Below are 21,770 nucleotides of genomic sequence, written 5' to 3'. Positions count from 1 at the left end.
ACAAGAAGATAACTACCGGTTAATCTCTCTCAAGCCTTTTCCAGCTGTCCAACTGAACTTCTACCCAAAGCTTCTGACTAACTGAATTACGGTTATGTACACTAACTATCAGATAAGTCAACCCTTTCGAGTATACTAACAATTACCAACTTGAGAGTCACCTTACGTTCTAACAGTTTTTTATTCAATGCTGAAAAAATTATCCCGTTTAATCTTTGTTGTTTACATTACATAAACATATGCGACACATATATTCATAAAATGTATGTATCAAATCTTACTCGATCCTTTTTCTCCCTGGGTCTTCAGTTTCAAAGTAACTGAGGCAGAATCTTTCTCCTTCAAACTTGAATCACCCATATTTGGCAGACCCTTCAATCATAATCTAAAAACATTTCAATTACAAAAGCATTTTCAAGTTCTTGAATTTGCTCATGTACTTAGTGCCTCTTTTGATCGAAATTTGAGCCATAAATTTATATCTCATTTGTTATTACATAATCTGTATGCCGTTTGATAGAAGTTAACTTTGTTAGTAACCATGCAACGTCTCACGAGTAAAGATTCAAAACCATCGTATTCTATCGCGTGTCGAATCTATTCTCTGCTCGGCAATAGTTTGTACCTATTGTATTGTTGTTTTGTTTCAAAGCTTCGCTGCCTCCCAACCAAATCAAAGATGAGAAAACTTGTGAATGAAAGAGTTTCTGCTTGAGAATAAATAAAAACAAATAGGTATTAAAGGAAAGAGAATGGGGATATTGTATATTTCAGGACAGATTTTAGGAACATTAGTAAGGTACAAATTTAACACACATTATGTTCTACGTTTTTCCAGCAAACAAACACACACGTACGACGTGGAAACAAATTACTTTTAACATAAACTATAACCCTTTTAAAGTTTTAAAACTTCCCACAGCATAATTAAAATGAGACAGCATACCAAAGGTATTGCTTGTACTATAACCCTAATTACACTGCTTTCACTGCTTGGAACCTTGGCTCTTTAGGCAAGAACTTTTGTTCTGCATAAACAGACATATAGTCCCCGAACACGAACTTAGGATACTTAGCCAAATTCTCCACTTGTAATTTCTTCTCCGTCTGCAACAATTCCTTCGCAGGTTCGATGGTGGCCTTCAAAGATGGGTTGTAAAACGAGGCAATCGATCTCCTGTTCCCCTCCGGCAAAGCCAAAACCCGATGCCAGACACTCTTGTACTTGCCGTTACTCAACACTTCGATCTGATCACCTGTGTTGATCACTATGGCGTTTTGAACCGGCTGCACATCTATCCAGACCCCATCTTTCAGAATTTGAAGGCCGTTCGCCACGTCGTCTTGGAAGAGTAAGATCACACCTCCTGCATCCGTGTGGGCTCGGAGGCCGTTCACCTTATCTGGGCGTGGACAAGGTGGGTAGTGGCTCACCTTCGTCCCGAAAAAGGCCGAGTTCTCTACCTCTTCTTCTCCACCGTTGAACGCTTTGTTGATGTACCCTTTTGGCAGGCCTAAGTTCTCGTCCATCACTTCCATCACTTTGATCGCAAGTTTCTTCAGTTTAGCTCGGTATTCCTTCATGGTTTCCCTGTTAATTGTAATATATATTCAAAATTATTAACTCGGATCTCAGAAAAATATTTATATCCATGATCATCTTATCAACTATAACTTACTTGAAACTAGGTGTTTTTGAAGGCCATTCATCGTGATTCTCATCTGAGAGCAAGAATACATCCTCCCAATCAACACTTTCTACTAAACTTTCATCGCTTTTCTTCTCAACCAATTCCTTCAGCAGATTCACCGGTTTCGAATTCTTGAAACCGGGCTCTCTTTCAAACTTGTAGCATTCAGAAGCAACCTTCTTCACCCTCTCCAGGAGATCCTCAGGGATTCCATGGTTGATCAACTGTTCACAATTCCATAAAATTAAAATAATTTAGCAGTACTTCTTGATGTAAATATATATTGCATGAACTTAAATGTTAGAATTCAGATATTAAAGCTAGTACCTGAAAGAATCCCCAGTCTTCACAGCAATTGGCAATTTGAGCAACGGTTTTGGATCTCTCATCTCCATTGAGTTTTGAGAAATCAATTACAGGGATCGCCATCGAGATTATATGTATAACAAATGAAGAACACAGAATAAAATATAGGTTTTCAAATTTTGCAGTTATGCTCCAAAATGGCGTTCCATTAGGTCTATATATACAGGAAAATTAGAGCTTTTGATTTTTCCTCATTGGTCATGCCATCTTTGATTAATAATAATGTCAACGCTATATATTTTGATTAACCCATATATATTATTAATGATTTAGGGGTATAATTAAATATTTTAAGTAATATTAACAATTAAAAAGAATGTTTTGTTCAATTATTATTTTTTTCCACTCTGTATTTACTTAGAAGAAAAGATTTTAAAAGCAGTGAAAACTGTTTATATAATTTATTATAAATTAATTATAATGAGTAGTACTGAGATCAGTTAACTTAAAATAAAATATATAACGAAACAACAACAAATAAATTTTAGTATATTACTACTAAAAAAAATTTTGTTACCTCAACCAATAGAATTGATATAATAAGTGAACAAATGACCAAATAATCACAAGTTCAATTCTTCTTACAAATATTTTCTCGACCAAATATGTTCTATTAAGTACAATTTACTAGTGTGCATTAAACAGATAGCTAGCAGGTATCCGCGGGTTCCCTTAAACAAAAAAATAAAAGATATATCAAAATTATTTTTGGTATTTTACGCTAGTTTTTGCGATCTTCTCCCATTTAACACTGTAGAAAAATATGTTGATCATGTTCTATTCCGATACCCGATATTTGACTGGAAAATATCTAGGTGACACCGCATATTATTCTTTCTTGTATATATATAATAAGAAAGATAAATCGATAAATAAAAATTTAAAGAGTCAACAACATTAAAATATTAATGTATCAACCTCCTTGAACGTACCTTTACGTACTAAACAATATTTTCTGTCTTAAATCACGCAACATGACACCAAATACGTGGTTGAATACATATAAATACAATGTATTTATCGATATTCGTAGTTTATCTGATACTAAGATCTCAAATTTTAGACGAGATCTCGAATTTGAAATTCCATTATAACAATCAAATCTCCTGACAAAAAATGCATTGTATTCATAATATTTGTCATAAGGCAAAAACTTGTGTGCGACGGTCTCATGAGTCGTATTTTGTGAGATATATCTCTTATTTGGGTCATCTATGAAAAAATATTGTTTTTTATGCTAAGAGTATTACTCTTGATTGTGAATATCGGTAGGGTTGATCTTCGTGAGATCGTCTCACAAGAGACACACTCTTGTCATAATACTCAAAAAAATACCGTATATCAAGTAAATAATAGATAAACTCAATTTTGGTACACTTAAATATCGAATCAAAAAAATCACAAAATGGTCTTCCTTGTAAACCAAATTCAATCTCATAGTACACTTAAATATCGTTACATTTTGGATTATGGGACCTCATATTGTTCCATATTAAGTTATATTTATGATATTGAAATAACATTTTTGTGACAATTGTCATATTATAGTCCTAAAATTTAAATCTTTCGTTTCAAATTCTTTATTCCAAATAGATGAAGTATATTTCTCCGAAAAATACAAAAAAAAATTATTGATTTTGGTTTTTTAATACCACCCCTTTTGGCATTTTATAATTAAAAAACAGGGAAATTTTGAATTTTTGGTCTTATAATTTTTTCAAATTGTGATTTGATCATCTATGTTTTTAAATTTAATTTTTAGTCATGCATCTTCATATTCTTGACAATTTTATTCTTTTTTTTATCGAGATTGATGATATGTTACTACATACTTTAACGTTGTACGTAAGTCACATCAATACCACGAAGATGAATAAAATTTCCAAAAAAAAAAATACAAAGATAGCATAGTAAAACCAAAATTTAACAACAAAGAGGAAAAAATCGCAAAGATATGAATATACAATACCAAAAAAAACTCATAAAAAATGTATTCATTATCAAATCAAAAACTCAAATTAATAATCTTCCACCAAAATAGATAATTTAAATTCGATTAGTGCTAATGCTATATTTGTCTCCTCTGTGATTGTATTACATTGCATATTAGTCCATAAAATCAAGTTTCTGTTCAATTTTTTTCAAAAAACTAAAAACAACTCACTACAAAAAAAAAAACTCTAATTAGCGACGGAACTTGAAACCGTCTGAAAATTCACCTCCTTCATATCGCGACAATTTTTGTCATATTTTGTCACTAATTTTTTTTTAAAAATGTTGTTTTATAATTTCATAAAAAAAATTATAATTTTATAATATTTTTTACATATTTTTAAATTATCTCATCAACTCATCTAAATTAATGCTTTTCAAATTTGTAAATAATGTATGATTAAAACCACCTGAAACTGCAAATATACTTGTACAAAATAACCACAATTAAAAAATATATTTCAACCCGTGACGTATATGACAATTCTATTTGAATTTAGTGAAAAAAACGGTCCAGAATGCATCATGGTCACCCCTAAGTTCAAATATCTTCAAAAAAAGAACTCATAAAATTCACTAATTAATTACCAACTTTTATATTTTTTTCTCGACAAGGAATATTTTGACAGTTGAATGATTTCCAAACTGAAATTTGTATCCATAACGCATCAGATTTGGGAATAATTAATCAAATTGACAATTTGGCTCTACATATATTTATTTTTATATTATATGATCTTATTCTAATCCCTCAACCTGTGCCTACAAATCAGTACAGTTGTTTATTCATCTGAAATGTCTCCAATATGTCAACGGTTAAATGTCAAAGTAGAGAATGATATAATGATATAATAATGACGATAATAAATGTTATTATTATAAAAAAATGACAATAATAACATAAACATGAAAAAAAATAGTAGGAAAGAGTCAACGTAATGAATGATGATGATTTATTTGTTGGCTCAGATTCCTTGAATGTAATTTTATTCGATTTTTAATCTAATTATTGATTTGACGTCGGAAAATCCGACAACTTCTGATGTTATTTTTCTGATATCATGTCAACATTTCGACGAGAAGAAAACTGAGAAAAAGTTAATACAACGTTATATTAACAAAGTTACATTTTAAAAACTTAGAGGATCAAAACCGAAAATAAAGATTTAGCGGACAAAAAAATTTGTTTTACCTTAATAAGTTTTGATTCCCATAAATGAAAGAGTGGGTCTCATGTGAAATCGTCTCACGGATCCTAATCTGTGAGACGGGTCGATCCTATCCATATTCACAATATATAAAAAGTAATACTCTTATCATAAAAAATAATATTTTTTCATGAGCCAAATAAGAGATCGTCTCACAAATACGATCCGTGAGATCGTATCACACACGTTTTTGTCTAAATGAAAATATAACAACTATATATTAATTAGGTAAAATCTATAGAAAAATGTTAATCAAGTCACTCAACATGTCGTAGCATCATATCAAAATGCCTAACATGCATATATAATTGTGTGTGTGTGTGATATTATATATTATTTTATTTTAAGTGAAAGAAATAGATTGAAGAAAGATATATCTCAACAGGTTCCTTGGGATCGATAGATTTGATTCTGACTCATTTGAGATTTGCAAGATTGATTTTGCACTGGTACAAATCCATATACGGTTGCCTAAATATTCAAAGATTTTGCTGAAAAATGTGACTTCAATTTATGTATGTTTGTGACAAGGATCAAATATTCCTGTATATATTTGACATTTCAGTGGTCGGGTTAATATTTATATTGTTCAGTCTTAATATATATTAATTATTATTCTCAAAAAATTTCTGTTTTATAAATCCAATGGTTGCAACAATATTTTTTTTGTGGAAATTCGAAATATCTCTTCACTTGACAATGTTTTATGAAAAAATATTAAAAATTTGTGACAGTATGACAAGAGATGTAACCGAGTCGAGCCGAGGTCTTGAATGTTTGAGTTTGACTTGTTTTTATCGAGCCGAGCTCCAACTTTATTTAATGAATATATTCATGGATCATGAGCTTATTCAAACTTTTATCGAGTATAAACAAGCTTAATAAATATGAGTTATACATTTAAATCTTCATTAAATTCGTTAAAAAAATAAATTATATATTTAGAGAAAAATATAGCATTCTTACTAAAATTTGTAAATTTATTATAATAAATAAATTTAATATATTTTTCTCTATATTTCATAAGTAATATGTTAAATCAATAAATCGAATATCAAAACTATTATTTTTTCATCTAAGAGATGATTCATAAAAATACCAATGAACATGTTCACGAGCTAACGATCCAAATATTGTAAAACTGAATTTAGTTCGTTTATCTTAACGGGTCTCATTAAACGAGCTCAAATTGAATTGAACTTCGAATAGCTCACAAACGATTTGGTTCATTTACATACATAAGTATGACATTTTTATTGAATCGAAGTTGATATTTCCTTTTTTGAGTTTGGTTTGTTTCTGCACAGTTCAATAAATCCTTATTCCTAAGGGTGTTATTCGTTTGTTCAGTTAGCTATTTCAAATAGCGGAAATGTTTCTCATTTAATAAAATAATAGATTTATTTCTCTCAATATTACATCTTTACATTCTCTCAAACTCTCCTGCTTTCGAAATTTAAATTAAATTGTTTGATGTTAATGTGATTTTAAATCTCTCAAAAACAATGAATTTTTTAAAATATATTTGGATGCTCCAAACATTTTTTTTAATTGTAAAAGCTGTAATTAATTAATCCAACGAAGATGTAATTATTTGTGTGTGTAGACCATTTAAATAGACCCTCACATCAAAAGATAGGGTTTCAATCCACAGTCAAATTAAAATTATTATTATTTACTATTTTATATCTAATTATTTAAAAGAAATATAATTTTATAAAATTCAAACTTTAACAAAGTGTCTACACATGCTCGACCTAATTAATCGGCATTCTCATTAAAGCATAGGGATTAGGGATTCACTTCTTCCCAAATATTACCATGGAAATGCTTGTATATATATATTAATTTTGACAAAAACTTGTGTGAAACGGTTTTAAGTGTCTTATTTTATGAGACGGATATCTTATTTAGGTCATCCATGAAAAATATTACTTTTTATGCTAAAAATATTACTTTTTTATTGTGAATATAGGTAGGGTTGACTCGTCTCACATATAAAGATTCGTGAGACCATCTCACAAAAGACCTACTCTATTATTTTAGCGACCACACACACACACACACATATATATATAATAATAATAATAATAATAATAATAATAAAAATGAAGTTATATTCGTGGTCGGTGTGTTTTGATATTATGTTAGATTTAGTTGGGTTTCTGTCGGACAAAATCAGATTCCTTCATGTTACTTGCGCATTAATCATTAGTGTTTACCACGATTCCATTATATATTACAATTCATCGGTTGGGAAAACAATATGTAAGTGGTACTGTCATTGCATTTTTCATTTGGATGAAATTGTAAGTTTAATATGGGGGTTTTTTTAAAATAATTTAAATTTTAAAATTAATTTCAAAACTAATTTTAAAAAAAAGTATTCCAAAACTAATGCAATTCGCGCTTACAGTGCGGACGCTGCTCACGTGGAGCAGCGCCCGTGCTTCGTAAGCGTGGACGCTGCACAGGTGGAGCAATGTCAGCACGACGGAATTTTTAGCGACGGAATATATTCCACAAACCGTCGCTAAAATGGAAAACACAGTCGTTAATAGCGGTTTCGAAATTTTGGAATTTTCTTTAAGATGGTACATTGCACGCTACGGATAATTGTATTAATAACATGCATATGAATGTCGCATATAGCAGTATTAACAGCGTGCACATATTCGCTGCGGATAATCTTGAACTTTCAACGGCTTGCATCTTTGTAGCATACAATGTACGCTGCGAAAAATGAATTTGCGCACTGCGAAAAATTATTTTTGTAGTAGTGAAGAGAGAAAAAAAAAAAACAAAGAAAAATTCATCACGAATTTTTTTTTCAGGAACCTCTACTATTCAACTTGGTTCTTTCAGTGATTCAAAGATGACTGAATTTCTTGTCTGTTTTTTTCTATATTGAATAGTAGAGGTTCTTGAAAATACCAGTTTGAATGATAGAGCTTTCTTTTATTTTATTTTCTAAAAAATAAAAATAAAAAAACTTAAAATTTTCTAGATATTAATTCGATGATAAAAATGATTGTGTTTCGAAGGTAATTATTCTATAGATATAAGATATAATTTCATATTTAAAAACTTAAAATTTTTTTAAGTAATAATAATAAGAAACATAATAAAGTTCGTGCATAATATCTCCAGAGTAAGGTCTTGTGAGAAGGGTTTCACGAATAGACGCGTCAACCCTATCGATATTTACAATAAAAAATAATATTATTAGCATAAAAAATAATATTTTTTATTTTTAATTGATTACCCAAATAAGATAGATGCCTCAGAACATAAGACTCGTGAGACTGTTTCACATGAATTTTTGTCGTATCTCAGAAAATAAGACTCGTGAGACTGTTTTACATAAATTAATAATATAAATATATTGTAAAATATAATATGTTAACTTTTTACGTGTTTTCTTAGTGAAATATTTAAATATAATGTCTAAATTAATTAAACAAACAACAATGTATCACGCAAAGAAAATACCAAAATTTCGAAACCGCGAACCGTCGCTAATATTAGCGACGGTGTTTTCCATTTTAGCGACGGTATAAACAGTCGCAAAATATAGCGACGGTAATAAAACCGTTGTAAATTTAATTTTAGTTTACGGTTTGAGAAACCATCGTCAATATTAGCGATGATATTTTGAATATATGTCGTCGCTAAAAATTCCGTCGCGCAGACCTGGCTCTACTTGTGCACGAGCAGCATCCGTGCTTCGTAAGCGCGGATTGCATTAGTTTTGCAACACTTTTTTTTTAAATTAGTTTTGAAATTAATTTTAAAATTTAAATTATTTTTAAAAAAAAAACCTTTTAATATGTGGATGACATCTTGACGATGTTTATAATAGGTATTCATAATGGATTCTGATATATCATTGTTGAAGTGACGTTACGTCCACCTATTACGTACGCATATGCAAGTATTGTTGATATAGCATTCATCTATTGGATATTATGAAATCATGCATGCAATAGATAAACACTACCTATATATGTATATATATATATGTGTGTGTGTGTGACCATTTTACTTGCATTAATTGTTGGGAGGCCACAGACTAATAATTTAATTATGGGAAAAAATCGGAATTAACATGATTTCAAAATATAACTTCAGATAACAAATATTTAATAATCCCCAAATTTGGTCAAAACGTTTTCATATTGAAATTTATTTTATTTTTTTTCGTTTCGACTTTTTAATATTTGTATAAAATAAATTTTTTAGTTTATATGAAACACGATGATAAATGTTACGCCTTGAAAGTTTTATTAAATCATTTACGCTTTTTTTTTCTTCATATGTCACTCATTTTAATACGTGAAATGGGAGAAATAATATATTTTTATTTTTAGAAAAAATAAAAAAAATGGTTGTTATAGCTGGCACTATTCGGAGCTAGGCTAAATAATGCTACTGTTAATAAGTTCTCATTTTCATTTGCTGTTTATTATTATATGAAGGAATATTATTGGTGTGATCTCTCCCTAATTAAAGAAATAATTGGGTGTGTCTTGAACCATCACAAATAACTTTGATTTTGCATCTACTGCAGGTAATTTCAGTATATATATTTTTAAAAATGTATTTGTATATAATTTCCTAATATTCAACATTAAAAAAATCATCTATCTTCATCAAATTTTTTCCAATAAACAATAAGGTTATGGCTTAGACCAAACAAGTAGAGGTGTCAATCAGGTCGGGTGGGTCGGGTTTCGGGTCAACCCGCGAGTTTTTTTTATTTTATTTTTTCAACCCAAACCCGAACCCGAAACAACCCGAAAACTCTCAATTCAAACACGAACCTGTCTAACCCGATTCAACCCTCTTAGTCTGAATTTTATTTATTTTTCAAAAAAAGTAATGAAAAAAAATTCGAAAAAATAAAAAAAAAATTATTTTAATTTAAACACATAATAACGAAATTTTCGATTTAAATTTGAAGTTTAATTGTAGAAAATTAAAAATATATTTACTAAATCAAATAAACAATTGTTAAAAAATAAAAAAAAATATACAAAATAAATATTAAATGATGAAAATTTATCATATAAATATACAATAAAAAAAAATATACAAAATAAATATTAAATGATGAAAATTTATCATATAAATATACAATAAATTTTGTTCAAACATACAATATATAAAAATATAGGTAATATTTTTTTAAAAGAAGTTCGGGTCAACCCGCGACCTAATCCGAAACCCGTCTAACCTGTCACTAACTCGAATCCACCCAACTCGAACCCGACCCGAACCCAAAAAACCCAACCCAAACCTGAATTTTTTCGTGTTGGGTCGTGTCGGATTGACGGGTCGTGTTGTATTTTGTCAACCCTACAAACAAGAGTTGAAAGAGAGAGCAGTCGAGCGTTATATCATTATTATGTCAATGTCATATCGATTAAATTTGGAAAAAAATAAATAAAGATATCATAAATTTAAAAAGATAGAAAAGAACAAAATTTACAATTTTGCCAATTGATTTTTATGTTTAATTTAAGAATTAAATTTCATCGCCCTCATCCGTCTCTGACCCTCACGAGTCTTCCCTGTTGCAGAATGAGAGGTTCCAAAAGAAAAAAGAAGAAGGAAGATTTAGTAAATTGAAATATTTTAGTCAATTGATTGAAGAATAAAGAATGAAGTCCATACCATCAAAGAATAATTCCTAATTAACATGTACGATGTGTAAATGGTAAAACTAAAACCTCAAAAATAAATTCATTACGTGACTATCATTATGTTCAATGATACCTCCATAACCTTTTTTTATTCACCCACGTCAAACTTGCTCATTTATATGAATTGGAATACAAGAAGTCTTCCATTAATTCTAATTAGAAACTAAGAATAGGTTGTTACTACTTACCTCAGTTTGAGATTTACCCAGTACTCATTAAAATTTAACAGTTTTGTGTTTCATTATCATAAAAAAAAAAGCATTTGTGATATCTTTGAAAAGATTAAATTTGGCTTTCAATTATTCCAACAAAATATATCATGTACGCGTGGGTGTTTTAATTTGAAGAGTTGTGAATTTTTTTTTTAATTTTGTTCAAACAAGAAGTGTGAATTTTTAACATTATCTCGATTATCTTAATTATATTCGTTTAAATTTCTCTACCCACATGTTGCTGACGATTGATGCGATTTTCTCAGCATAATTTAGGTTAGAATCTTAGGATAGGCGTAGACAGATCTTGTCTAGGGTGTCTGCATGTACAAAGATTTGAATTTGCGGTCCTTTTCTTACATTCCTACGTATTAAACATAAATAAGTCTAGGGTGTCTGCATGTACAAAGATTTGAATTTGCGGTCCTTTTCTTACATTCCTACGTATTAAACAAGATCGTTGATATTTAGGTTCTATTTCGTGTTATCAACGTTTTTTTATATAAAATATTTGTCAAATTCCTTCAAAAATAAAACGGGAATAACAAAAAATAGAATGTAAATATCAATCCGATTTTTCCAAAAGATTTAAATTTGCGACCCTTTTCTTAGATTCTTATATATTAAATAAGAGAGTTGATATTCATAGTTCATTTTGTGTTATCTATATTTCACTCCATGGATCTAACATATAAAAAATTTATTCATAAATAGAGTACAAATAATAAAAAAATAAGTTAAACAAGAGCCCTTTATGGAATTTTTTTTACATCAAAGTGAATTTCCAAAAATACCCTTTAATTTAATTAGTTTTAAAAATTAACATTTATTTATTTCTAAAATTTATCTTAACATACTTAACTTCTCATTCCTATCCTTTCTTTCACCAATTTGGTACCCCAATAAATATTTTGTGAGATTATTTTATGAGTGCATATCTATGAGACGAGTCAATCTGATTCATATTTCACATTAAAAGTAATGTTTTTTTAACACAAAAATAATATTTTTTTAATGATTTGAACTAAATTGGATATTCGTATCACAAAATTAACCCAAAAGTTTTATTTAATGCACAAATTTAACAATTATTATTATTGTTGTTGTTGTTGTTGTTGCTATATGTGTTTTTACTTTCGTGAAAATTATTTAATTTAGGCCCATTATTGAAGTGTCGAGAAAAAATAGTTGGACGCACGTATAAAATGACAAGGTTACTTGAAGTTGGATCGAGTAATTCCTTTCAAAAATATTATATTTATTTGGATAAATTAAATCAAGATGATTTAATCTCTTTTGAATTTAATATGCGGGGATTATAAATGATTTCAAATACACCACCATTTATGTCATTTGAAATTCATATCCCATAATATTTCCTAATTCAAATTCTTTAATATATGTATAGTTTTATGTTGTATATTTTATGATGTAATTGTATGGATAAATTTGATTTGATGATGGATTTAAGATAACATTACCATTGAGCTAGTTTTTGGGGTTGAGTTAGGTCCAAGTTCCATTCTTAACAACTATGATCATTAAATATGCCTGAATCAAATTATATACTCATTATATGCTTCAATGAATGTGAACTTACGTGTGTGTATATATATAATTTAAATTTTTTCTCATTAACATTAATGTGGTGACACCTATAATGATTCATTGAATGATCCCGCAAAAATTTAGGAAATTATTATTAAAATAGTTTATAATATAGTCATTTGACCTACATATGTAATAAATTATATATTTTTTAAAATCTTTATATTTAAGTGGTCGTCAGTATTTAGTCCATAAGTATTTCATTAGGTGTAATGTTGACCGACGAAACAAATATCTGTTGCGGATGGAAGAGTTTTTTTTTCTACATTTACTAAAAAAATAGGGTTGTTCCATAGTAAATAAATGTCCTATTTACTTAGTAAATTAAAGCGTGTAACTAGTCAAACGATTGCCAAGAGCAGGAGGGACTTTGGAAAATAGTTTTCGGAGGGACGTTTGGAATTCATAGAGTGAATCGAATGGGGTTTAAATATTTGATTCACACATGAAATTATAGAATTTGAGCTGAATATGCTTATTTTGTTTTGTTCCGAACTCAAGTCGAAATTATTTTGTTTGTGAAAGTTCTGTTCCCACAGTTTTAAAATCGATGTTCAGTCTTCTATACTGATCTCTAAATTCAACAATCATTAGGTTTAGTTAAATACAATGGAGGTTAGAATCCAACAATGTAATGATCAATGAGTCACCTTCACGGTCCCTGGTACCCAAAACGTTTATGACTTCAATTTATCCTACCAATATTTTTTGCAGTGAATCTGACTTATATGATTTTGCACGGCGTAGTTAACCTGACTTATATGATTTACAGACTCTTTTACGTTAATGAGGGTTCAATTAACACACATGGAAAGTTATTATTCCGACATCAGTAAACTTAGTGGCCCACCGTGTCTTGGTATCCGAGGCTCGTTCACTATGTTAGTTCGGTTATGACTCTACAAGCCATGCTTGGTTTTCATGCCAGTCAGTAAATCTTGTTGGAAGGGAACTGATCAGTTTTGCCACTCATGAAATTGGTAATGCCATTGGAGATGTTCGACGTCTTCACGTGGATGAAAGATAAACCGAGTACGAAGGACTTTGAATTATTTGCTATGTGCACATTCGCGATTTGGAACGGGAGACTTAAATTGGTACACAACGAAGTTGTAAGGGGTATGAAGATTAATGCAGGTTGGAGCGAGACATCGCTGCGTAAATTAAGGAAACTCGACTTTAGCTATCCAGGTTCGCTGCAGCGAACCTGGATAGCACCACCAGACAACAGTTGACCAGTTAAGATTGGATGTTGATGCGGCTTACAATGAAAACTTCAACGACTATGGAATCTTAGGAGTCGAATGCAACCATGAGGGACAACACGTGCTTGAGTTTGGAAAAAAATCGAAAAACCACACTGTTTCCAATGCTGAACTTTGTGCGATTGAGGAGATCAAAATAACAAGGGAAACCAACGTCCATATTCGCCAAATTACCCCGATCTCTTTACTGACAGTGCAAACAGTCACACGATATCAGACAATGATCTTAGCTATGTTGTCACTATTGCGGTTGAAATCAGAGGCCTCCTAGATCGTCAATGCACGTCGGTATTCAGCCATATTGAGATCGACTAATGCAATTCCATATTTGCTAGCTTCTTTTGTTATTTCTTCTCTTTTTTTGTTTGGGAGATTGGGAATTTTATTAGTTGGATGATAAATCTTGTAATCATGGGTCTTGATCATATTTCATAATTTGATATTATAAAATTATCAACCAATTAATTAGATCGATAATCAAAATGTTATGGAATTTTTTGTAGAGCCATAAATAGAACGTTTATTTTTAATAAATGAAACATTTAATTTTTTTTTAAATTTTAAAGCAATATAAAATGTGCAACAAAGAAGTACAGGCAGCGTAGGCCGTATTTTATTATTATTATTATGTTTTTAAAAATAATGTCTTGAGAATAACACCACGTGTCAGCACCATGTGGGTTGACAGTTAATGGAAGACTTTTTCCCTTTTATTACTGATTATAGCCTTGGCTCATATTTATATTAATTAACACTTAATTTTGATTTTCTTAATTAACAAAAAATAATCGGCATTCATCGACTGCGGTGAAGTGACAGCTGCCATTTGTTTTAAAATTAATTTTTTTATATAAAAAAACAAATAATTTATTTAAAATTCACATTTTACATGTTTTGAATCTAAATTTAAATATATCGAAATTAAAAATTTTCATTAGGGACTCTCTTGCATTATAATGATGAAATATTCAAAAGAATTTTATAAATAATTATAAATACCACACATTTCACTTCCATTTTAAATTAATTGGTGCAAGAATTAGTCGTAAAGAATTTAATAAGATTGATAATTATTTGCATTATATATATTTATGAAATGAGTCAACATGAATAAAAATATACGAAAATTATTGCAACGGCCAGTCGTGTACCTTTGACGTACTAATCACTAAACAATGTTTAATTAGGTGTAATTCTCCCAAAGTGGCATGATTTGATTTGTCGAATGAAAAATTAATTATCTGTAATTATTAATTGAACAAAAAGTCAGCCGTCCAAAACAAGAGAAGATTCTATGTAGTTTATGTTGGAAAATCAAGATCTTGTGTAAGACCATCACTCCATCCAATTACACCGTCTACGTTAATTTATGGAAATAAATGCAATTCGTAACCGAAAATCAAATTTTAAGTTTGAATACTCGATGAATCAAACTCAAAACGAGACAAGTTTTTGGACATAAAAAAAGCTAACTTCATTTTCTTAAATATCATACATTAAATTCTCGGGAAATCAAGAAACCGACGATTTGTGCAATAAGATATCTAGTTAAATTACGGGTTATATCACATTAATGTAACCGTGTAACAGTTTTAATTTCTATTAATTAAAAATACAAATAAGCTGGCGATGTCGTGGGTTTAAAATCAAGATTAGAACGATAACTTTGTTTATCCTAAAGTAATCATACCGTAACCCTCAATATGCGTGCACATTAATTTTATTTGTTGCATAGTCATTATATTCAAAAGTCAAAGGGGAAGTAATAATATGAAGTAAAAAATTGAGAGTCAACGTAATTAATGTTTTACTCGAAGCATATTTAAATGCGGGTGATCGTACGTATATGTGTTGTACGCGTATATTTTTTTTTTTGAAATAAGTCACAGATATCCATTAATTAATTTCCAAAGAGTCTGTCAATACAATATTCATAAAGGTCGATGAAAACATACAATTAAACCATTCTCCAATAACATCATTCTTAATAGCTTCCGTTGCTAGATGATGAGCTGCTTTGTTTGACGATCTTCTCGCATGTCGAAGTGATATAAATTCTGAAGAGTCCAAGCAAGATCTGATTTCTGTAATGATCCACCCATCTGAGCCACGATCTTCACCAGGTTTGGTTACTGCCTGAACCGCCTGGATTGAATCTGAAAAAATGCAAACATTCCTGAAACTATTACGTCGACAAAATTCTATTCCTTCTCGAATAGCCATCAATTCCGCCCCCTTCACTGAGCTCGAAGGTCTAATAAGGCAAGCCTTTGCTCCCACGACACCCCCAGCCGAATTCCGTAAAACTACCCCAACACTGAATTTATTCCTGATTTCACAACAACCAGCATCAACATCCAATCGCAATTGATTTGGTACCGGTGGATGCCACACATGGTCTGGAGCCAAGGATCCATCCAACTGTGAATACCTATCCAAATTACTTGCGCGTCGATATACATCCAACAATTGAACTGCCCAATCAATTCTCAACTCTTTTTGTAGTCCAGTAGCAGAATGATTAATCTTACAAATCTCATACCAGATAGCCCATGACATTATCACAAATAATTCAAAATCCTCTTTCAGCAACTCTTTCGACAACACCAAACCAATATCTAAAAAAGAAGCCAACCGAAGTTTACCCAAGATTTGCCAAAAGTATGTATCTCTCCAAATATGGCAAACACATGAGCAAAATAGTAAACAGTGACTAGTAGAAGCAGCATATATCTTACACAAAGGGCACATACCTGTCGTCGGCACATAGTGCGCTCTTAGATTTTCTGATGTGGGTATAATATCTTGTGATGCTCGCCACATAAATATGCGTACCTTTGGCGGAAGCTGAAGGCTCCAAATTAACTTCCACCATTGCTTCAACGGATATGACGATTGGAAAGGAGGAGGTTTCGAAATATTCGTTTCCAATAAATAACCAAGTCTGACTGTATATAAACCATTTGGACTATCTTTCCAATACCTGATGTCCTCGCAGCCCCTGTTGTTGAGCGGAATATTAAGAATCGCTTCAGCTTCTTGGAATGTAAAAAGCTGTCTCACAAGTTCTGTATGCCAACATCCTGAACTAGAAATCAGTCTTGCCACTCTCATGTTAGGATCCACTCGAGCAAATGGATTGCATTTGAAGGATGGGAGACTTGGGATCCAAGGATCAGATTTAATAAAGATATGTTGCCCATCTCCAACTCTCCAGCATAATCCTCTTTTAATGATATCACGCCCCCACAATAAAGATCGCCATACATATGAGGGATTAGAACCCAAATCTGCCTCCAAAATATCGGTATGCCTAAAGTACCGTGCCTTGAGAACCCTAGCCAATAAAGAAGTAGGATCATAAATAATGCGCCACACTTGTTTAGCCAACAAAGCCTTATTAAAGGCTCTCAAATTTCTGAAACCCATCCCTCCATGGCATTTGGGTTGACACAGTTTTTCCCAAGACATCCAATGCATACCTTTTTTCCTTGCTTTATCATTCCACCAGAATTTAGTACACTCTTGTTCAATGCCCTTGCAAACTGATTCTGGAATCTTAAAACAAGACATGGCGTAAGATGGAATAGCTTGTAGTACTGACTTGGTTAACACTTCACGTCCTCCCATCGAGAAAAGCTTCGAATTCCAACCCTGTATTTTTTTGCAGACACACTCTATTAGATAAGCGAATTGAAGACGTTTGTTACGCATAGAAAAGGTTGGTAATCCCAAGTAAAGGTCATGACCTTTAACCTCTTCCATTGCAAGCACATCTTTAATATCTGCAATAGATTGAGATGAAGTGCTCGGGCTGAAAGTAATGGCAGATTTATCGTAATTCACCAACTGTCCTGATGCTCGACTATATATTTGTAAACAATTCCGAACTTGCAAGCAGTCATCTCTCGTTGTTCTGAAAAACACTACGCTGTCATCCGCAAAAAAGAGATGTGAGATTACTGGGCTAGTAGAAGCAACCTTAACGCCTTTGAACAAGTTGCACTCGACTGATTTCCTGATGAGAGAAGACAAACCTTGCGTGCATAGAACAAATAGATATGGAGAAAGAGGATCACCTTGTCGAATTCCTCTCGTTGGTTTTATTGTGCCAAAAATGGATTGATTTATCTTAAAGGAATATGAAACTGTGGTGACACATTTCATAAGCAAATCAACCCATCCATCAGCAAATCCCATCTTTAGTAAAAGTTTCTGCAGATAAATCCACTCTACTCGGTCGTAGGCTTTACTCATATCGAGTTTTAGGGCTGCATATCCTGATTTCGCCTTACGATTATTCCGGATCCAGTTCATGCATTCAAAACCAACAATAACATTGTCCAATATTAATCTCCCTGGAAGAAAAGCACTTTGAGTGGAATCAATGAGTTGTGCTAGGACAGGTCTGAATCTGTTAGTAATAGCCCTAGATACAATCTTGTAACATGTGTTGCAAAGACTGATTGGACGGTAATCTTTCAACGTTTTTGGTTCGGAGACTTTTGGAATAAGTGTAACCACAGTAGAATTCCACTCTTTCAATTCACCCTTTTCATTCAGAATCTTGAGTACTGCTTTGGTAACATCACTTCCTACCGTAGTCCACAACTTCTGATAGAACATCGCAGTAAACCCGTCAGAACCCGGTGCTTTAGAAGGAGACATATCGAAGACTGCTTTTCGAATTTCATCATCGGTAAAAGGCTCACATAGTTTATCATTCATTTCATTTCCAACCACTGGTACGATAGTATCCAATACCATTGCAATATCCTGTGTGGAGGGTTTAATCGATGTAAAGAGCCGAGTAAAGTAATCTACCGTAATATCTACCAGACTTGGGTAATCGGTACACCATACTCCATCCGCATTGTTAAGCCCCCGAATTTGATTTGTGTTTCGTCTAGTAGATTATTTTGTGTTTCGGTCTCCATGATTTAACCAATTAACTCTGGACCGCTGTTTCCAATGTATTTCCTCTTGATATGACAATTTTTCTATTTCTTTTTCGATCTCAGAAATACGGCCTGTATGGAATTTTGCTATATTTGAGCTCATCAAATGATTAACCTCCTTTCGCAATTTCTGAATTTTCTTTCCCAGTTGGTTAAAACGTGTTCCAGCCCAATTTTGCAACTCCCCACGACAACGAAGTAATTTAGCAGGTAAAGGATCGGATTTGTGAGACAGGTCTTTTATTTGGGTTATCCATGGAAAAATATTATTTTTTATGCTAAGAGTATTACTTTTTATTGTGAATATCGGTAGAATTGACCCGTCTCATAAATAAAGATTCGTGAGATCGTCTCACAAAAGATCTACTCAAAGAAAATATTGTAACACAATATACGCCATTACCATGGCACATTCAATCAATTGCGGCACACGATCTTCTTCAGTTATATTTGTAAACATAAAATAAAGATCAGAATTTAAAAATGCATACAAAAAATCTTAAATTTTTGGTAAAAAAAAAAAAAAAACATGTTCCAAAAAATCCCACTATAATCACATAAAGAAATCCCTAAACTCCATGCACCTCTTCTCTTTCGTTCCATATATATATCAGAAAAAATATTATAGGAGCTGAAGGTGTGCAGTAGGCACCATTGAAACTGGGAATTGACATTGTAACCTGATTCCATTGAAACTGGAGTTGACATTGCAAATTATTGTTTACGATCAAACCCCAATAATTAATCTCTCAACGTTGACATTTTTTTAGCTAATTGCGTCAAGCTCAGGCAAATAATACTGATCGATCAAAATTAAAAATGAGATTCCAGGTACATATATATAACCTAAGCGAGAATGCTTCTGTTGTGGGGTGTATTTTATATACATAAATGCAAAATTTTGACCTTAACGAGTTTTGACATTGTGTCGCCGCCCATTCCATTACCGTAACGGATACCTTAATACTAAAATAAAATAACGTGACACGAAAATAAATTAATAAATACAAAAGCGTTGACGGAATTCTTGGGTATTGCTGCAATATAAATAAGCCAACATGCAGAGTTCTTAAGCACCAGATTAAGCATTCTTAGAACTGCAAATTAACTGCAAGAAACCTTAAGAATTAGATCTATATTAATTATATTTATAAGCTTTTCCATGGCGATCCCTGTAATCGATTTCTCAAAACTCAATGGAGACGAGAGATCCAAAACCCTGGCTCAGATTGCCAATTGCTGCGAAGACTGGGGATTCTTTCAGGTACTGATTTCTTTAATCTAGGTTTCTAACATTTTAGGGGCGCAATATATTTCGAAAAGTATTAAATTAATTATGTGCACTTGGGAACAGTTGATCAACCATGGAATCTCTGAGGATCTCCTGGATAGGGTGAAGAAGGTTGCATCTGAGTGCTACAAGTTTGAAAGAGAGCCCGGCTTCAAGAGTTCGAAACCGGTGAATCTGCTGAAGGAATTGGTTGAGAAGAAAAGCGATGGAAGTTTAGTTGAAAGTGTTGATTGGGAGGATGTATTCTTGCTCTCAGATGAGAATCACGATGAATGGCCTTCAAAAACACCTAGTTTCAAGTAAGTTATAGTTGATAAGATGATCATGGATATATTATATATAAATATTTTTCTGAGATAAGAGTTAATAATTTTGAATATATATTACAATTAACAGGGAAACCATGAAAGAATACCGAGCTGAACTGAAGAAACTGGCGATCAAAGTGATGGAAGTGATGGACGAGAACTTAGGCCTTCCAAAAGGGTACATCAACAAGGCATTCAACGGTGGAGAAGAAGAAGAAGAGAACTCGGCCTTTTTCGGGACGAAGGTGAGCCACTACCCACCTTGCCCACGCCCAGATAAGGTGAACGGCCTCCGAGCCCACACGGATGCAGGAGGCGTGATCTTACTCTTCCAAGACGACGTAGTGAACGGCCTTCAAATCCTGAAAGATGGGGTTTGGATCGACGTGCAGCCGGTCAAAAACGCCATAGTGATCAACACTGGTGATCAGATTGAAGTGTTGAGCAATGGCAAGTACAAGAGTGTCTGGCATCGGGTTTTGGCGTTGCCGGAGGGGAACAGGAGATCAATCGCCTCGTTTTACAACCCATCTTTTAAGGCCACCATCGAACCTGCAAAGGAATTGGTGCAGGCGGAGAAAAAATTACAAGTGGAGATTTCGGCCAAGTATCCTAAGTTTGTGTTTGGGGACTACATGTCTGTTTATGCGGAACAAAAGTTCTTGCCTAAGGAGCCAAGGTTCCAAGCTGTGAAAGCAATCTAAGGAGGCCTTAACCAAATTTAATCAAATGTACTCGTAAATCATAGAGTTTAATTTTTTCTCGTTCTTGATTTTTGGTTGTGTGAAATTAAGTGAAAAAGTTGTATCTTCAAAGTTATTGAATGTTTGTGAATCTTCTTCTTCTTCTTTTTCCTTCCTTTTCTTGATTAGGAGTTGGCGCGCGGTTGGAATGAAATTGTCCTTTTGCTTAATTGAAGAATGAAGCTTTTTCTAGGCCTTGATCTTTGATTTCATGCATTTTGCCATGGTACTCTCAACATTCTTATTCTTATTATTTTGATTTCGGATACACAAAAAGTTATTGAAAAAGGTACATATATGTGTTAGTAATTTTTGTGGATTTAAAGATAGTACTCGATTATTTAATTTCAAAAAACGAAAAAAGAGATATATATATGTGTGTGTGTGTGTGTGTGTGTGTGTGTGTATGTATATATATATATA

At 32.1% G+C, this 21,770-nt stretch overlaps 2 protein-coding genes across 2 annotated transcripts; one reads left to right on the top strand and one right to left on the bottom strand.

Annotated features, from left to right (window-relative positions):
* Positions 1-738: 738 nt before the first annotated feature.
* On the bottom strand, positions 739-2,190 carry LOC140831656 (1-aminocyclopropane-1-carboxylate oxidase 5-like). The gene is made up of 3 exons (XM_073195401.1): positions 2,019-2,190; positions 1,680-1,915; positions 739-1,591 (listed from the first exon to the last, which is right to left on the bottom strand). Exons 1-3 carry the CDS (start codon positions 2,118-2,120, stop codon positions 976-978), a joined length of 954 nt encoding a protein of 317 aa, XP_073051502.1. The 5' UTR covers positions 2,121-2,190; the 3' UTR covers positions 739-975.
* Positions 2,191-20,097: 17,907 nt separating this feature from the next.
* On the top strand, positions 20,098-21,539 carry LOC140831655 (1-aminocyclopropane-1-carboxylate oxidase 5-like). Its single transcript, XM_073195400.1, has 3 exons — positions 20,098-20,269; positions 20,360-20,595; positions 20,693-21,539. The coding sequence occupies exons 1-3, from the start codon at positions 20,168-20,170 to the stop codon at positions 21,306-21,308; spliced, it is 954 nt and encodes a 317-aa protein (XP_073051501.1). The 5' UTR covers positions 20,098-20,167; the 3' UTR covers positions 21,309-21,539.
* The last annotated feature ends 231 nt before the right edge of the window (positions 21,540-21,770 follow it).

Source organism: Primulina eburnea, chromosome 5 (assembly GCF_022965805.1).
Source record: "Primulina eburnea isolate SZY01 chromosome 5, ASM2296580v1, whole genome shotgun sequence".
Taxonomy (NCBI): Eukaryota; Viridiplantae; Streptophyta; class Magnoliopsida; order Lamiales; family Gesneriaceae; genus Primulina; species Primulina eburnea.
This window is presented reverse-complemented; position numbering and strand designations above follow the sequence as displayed.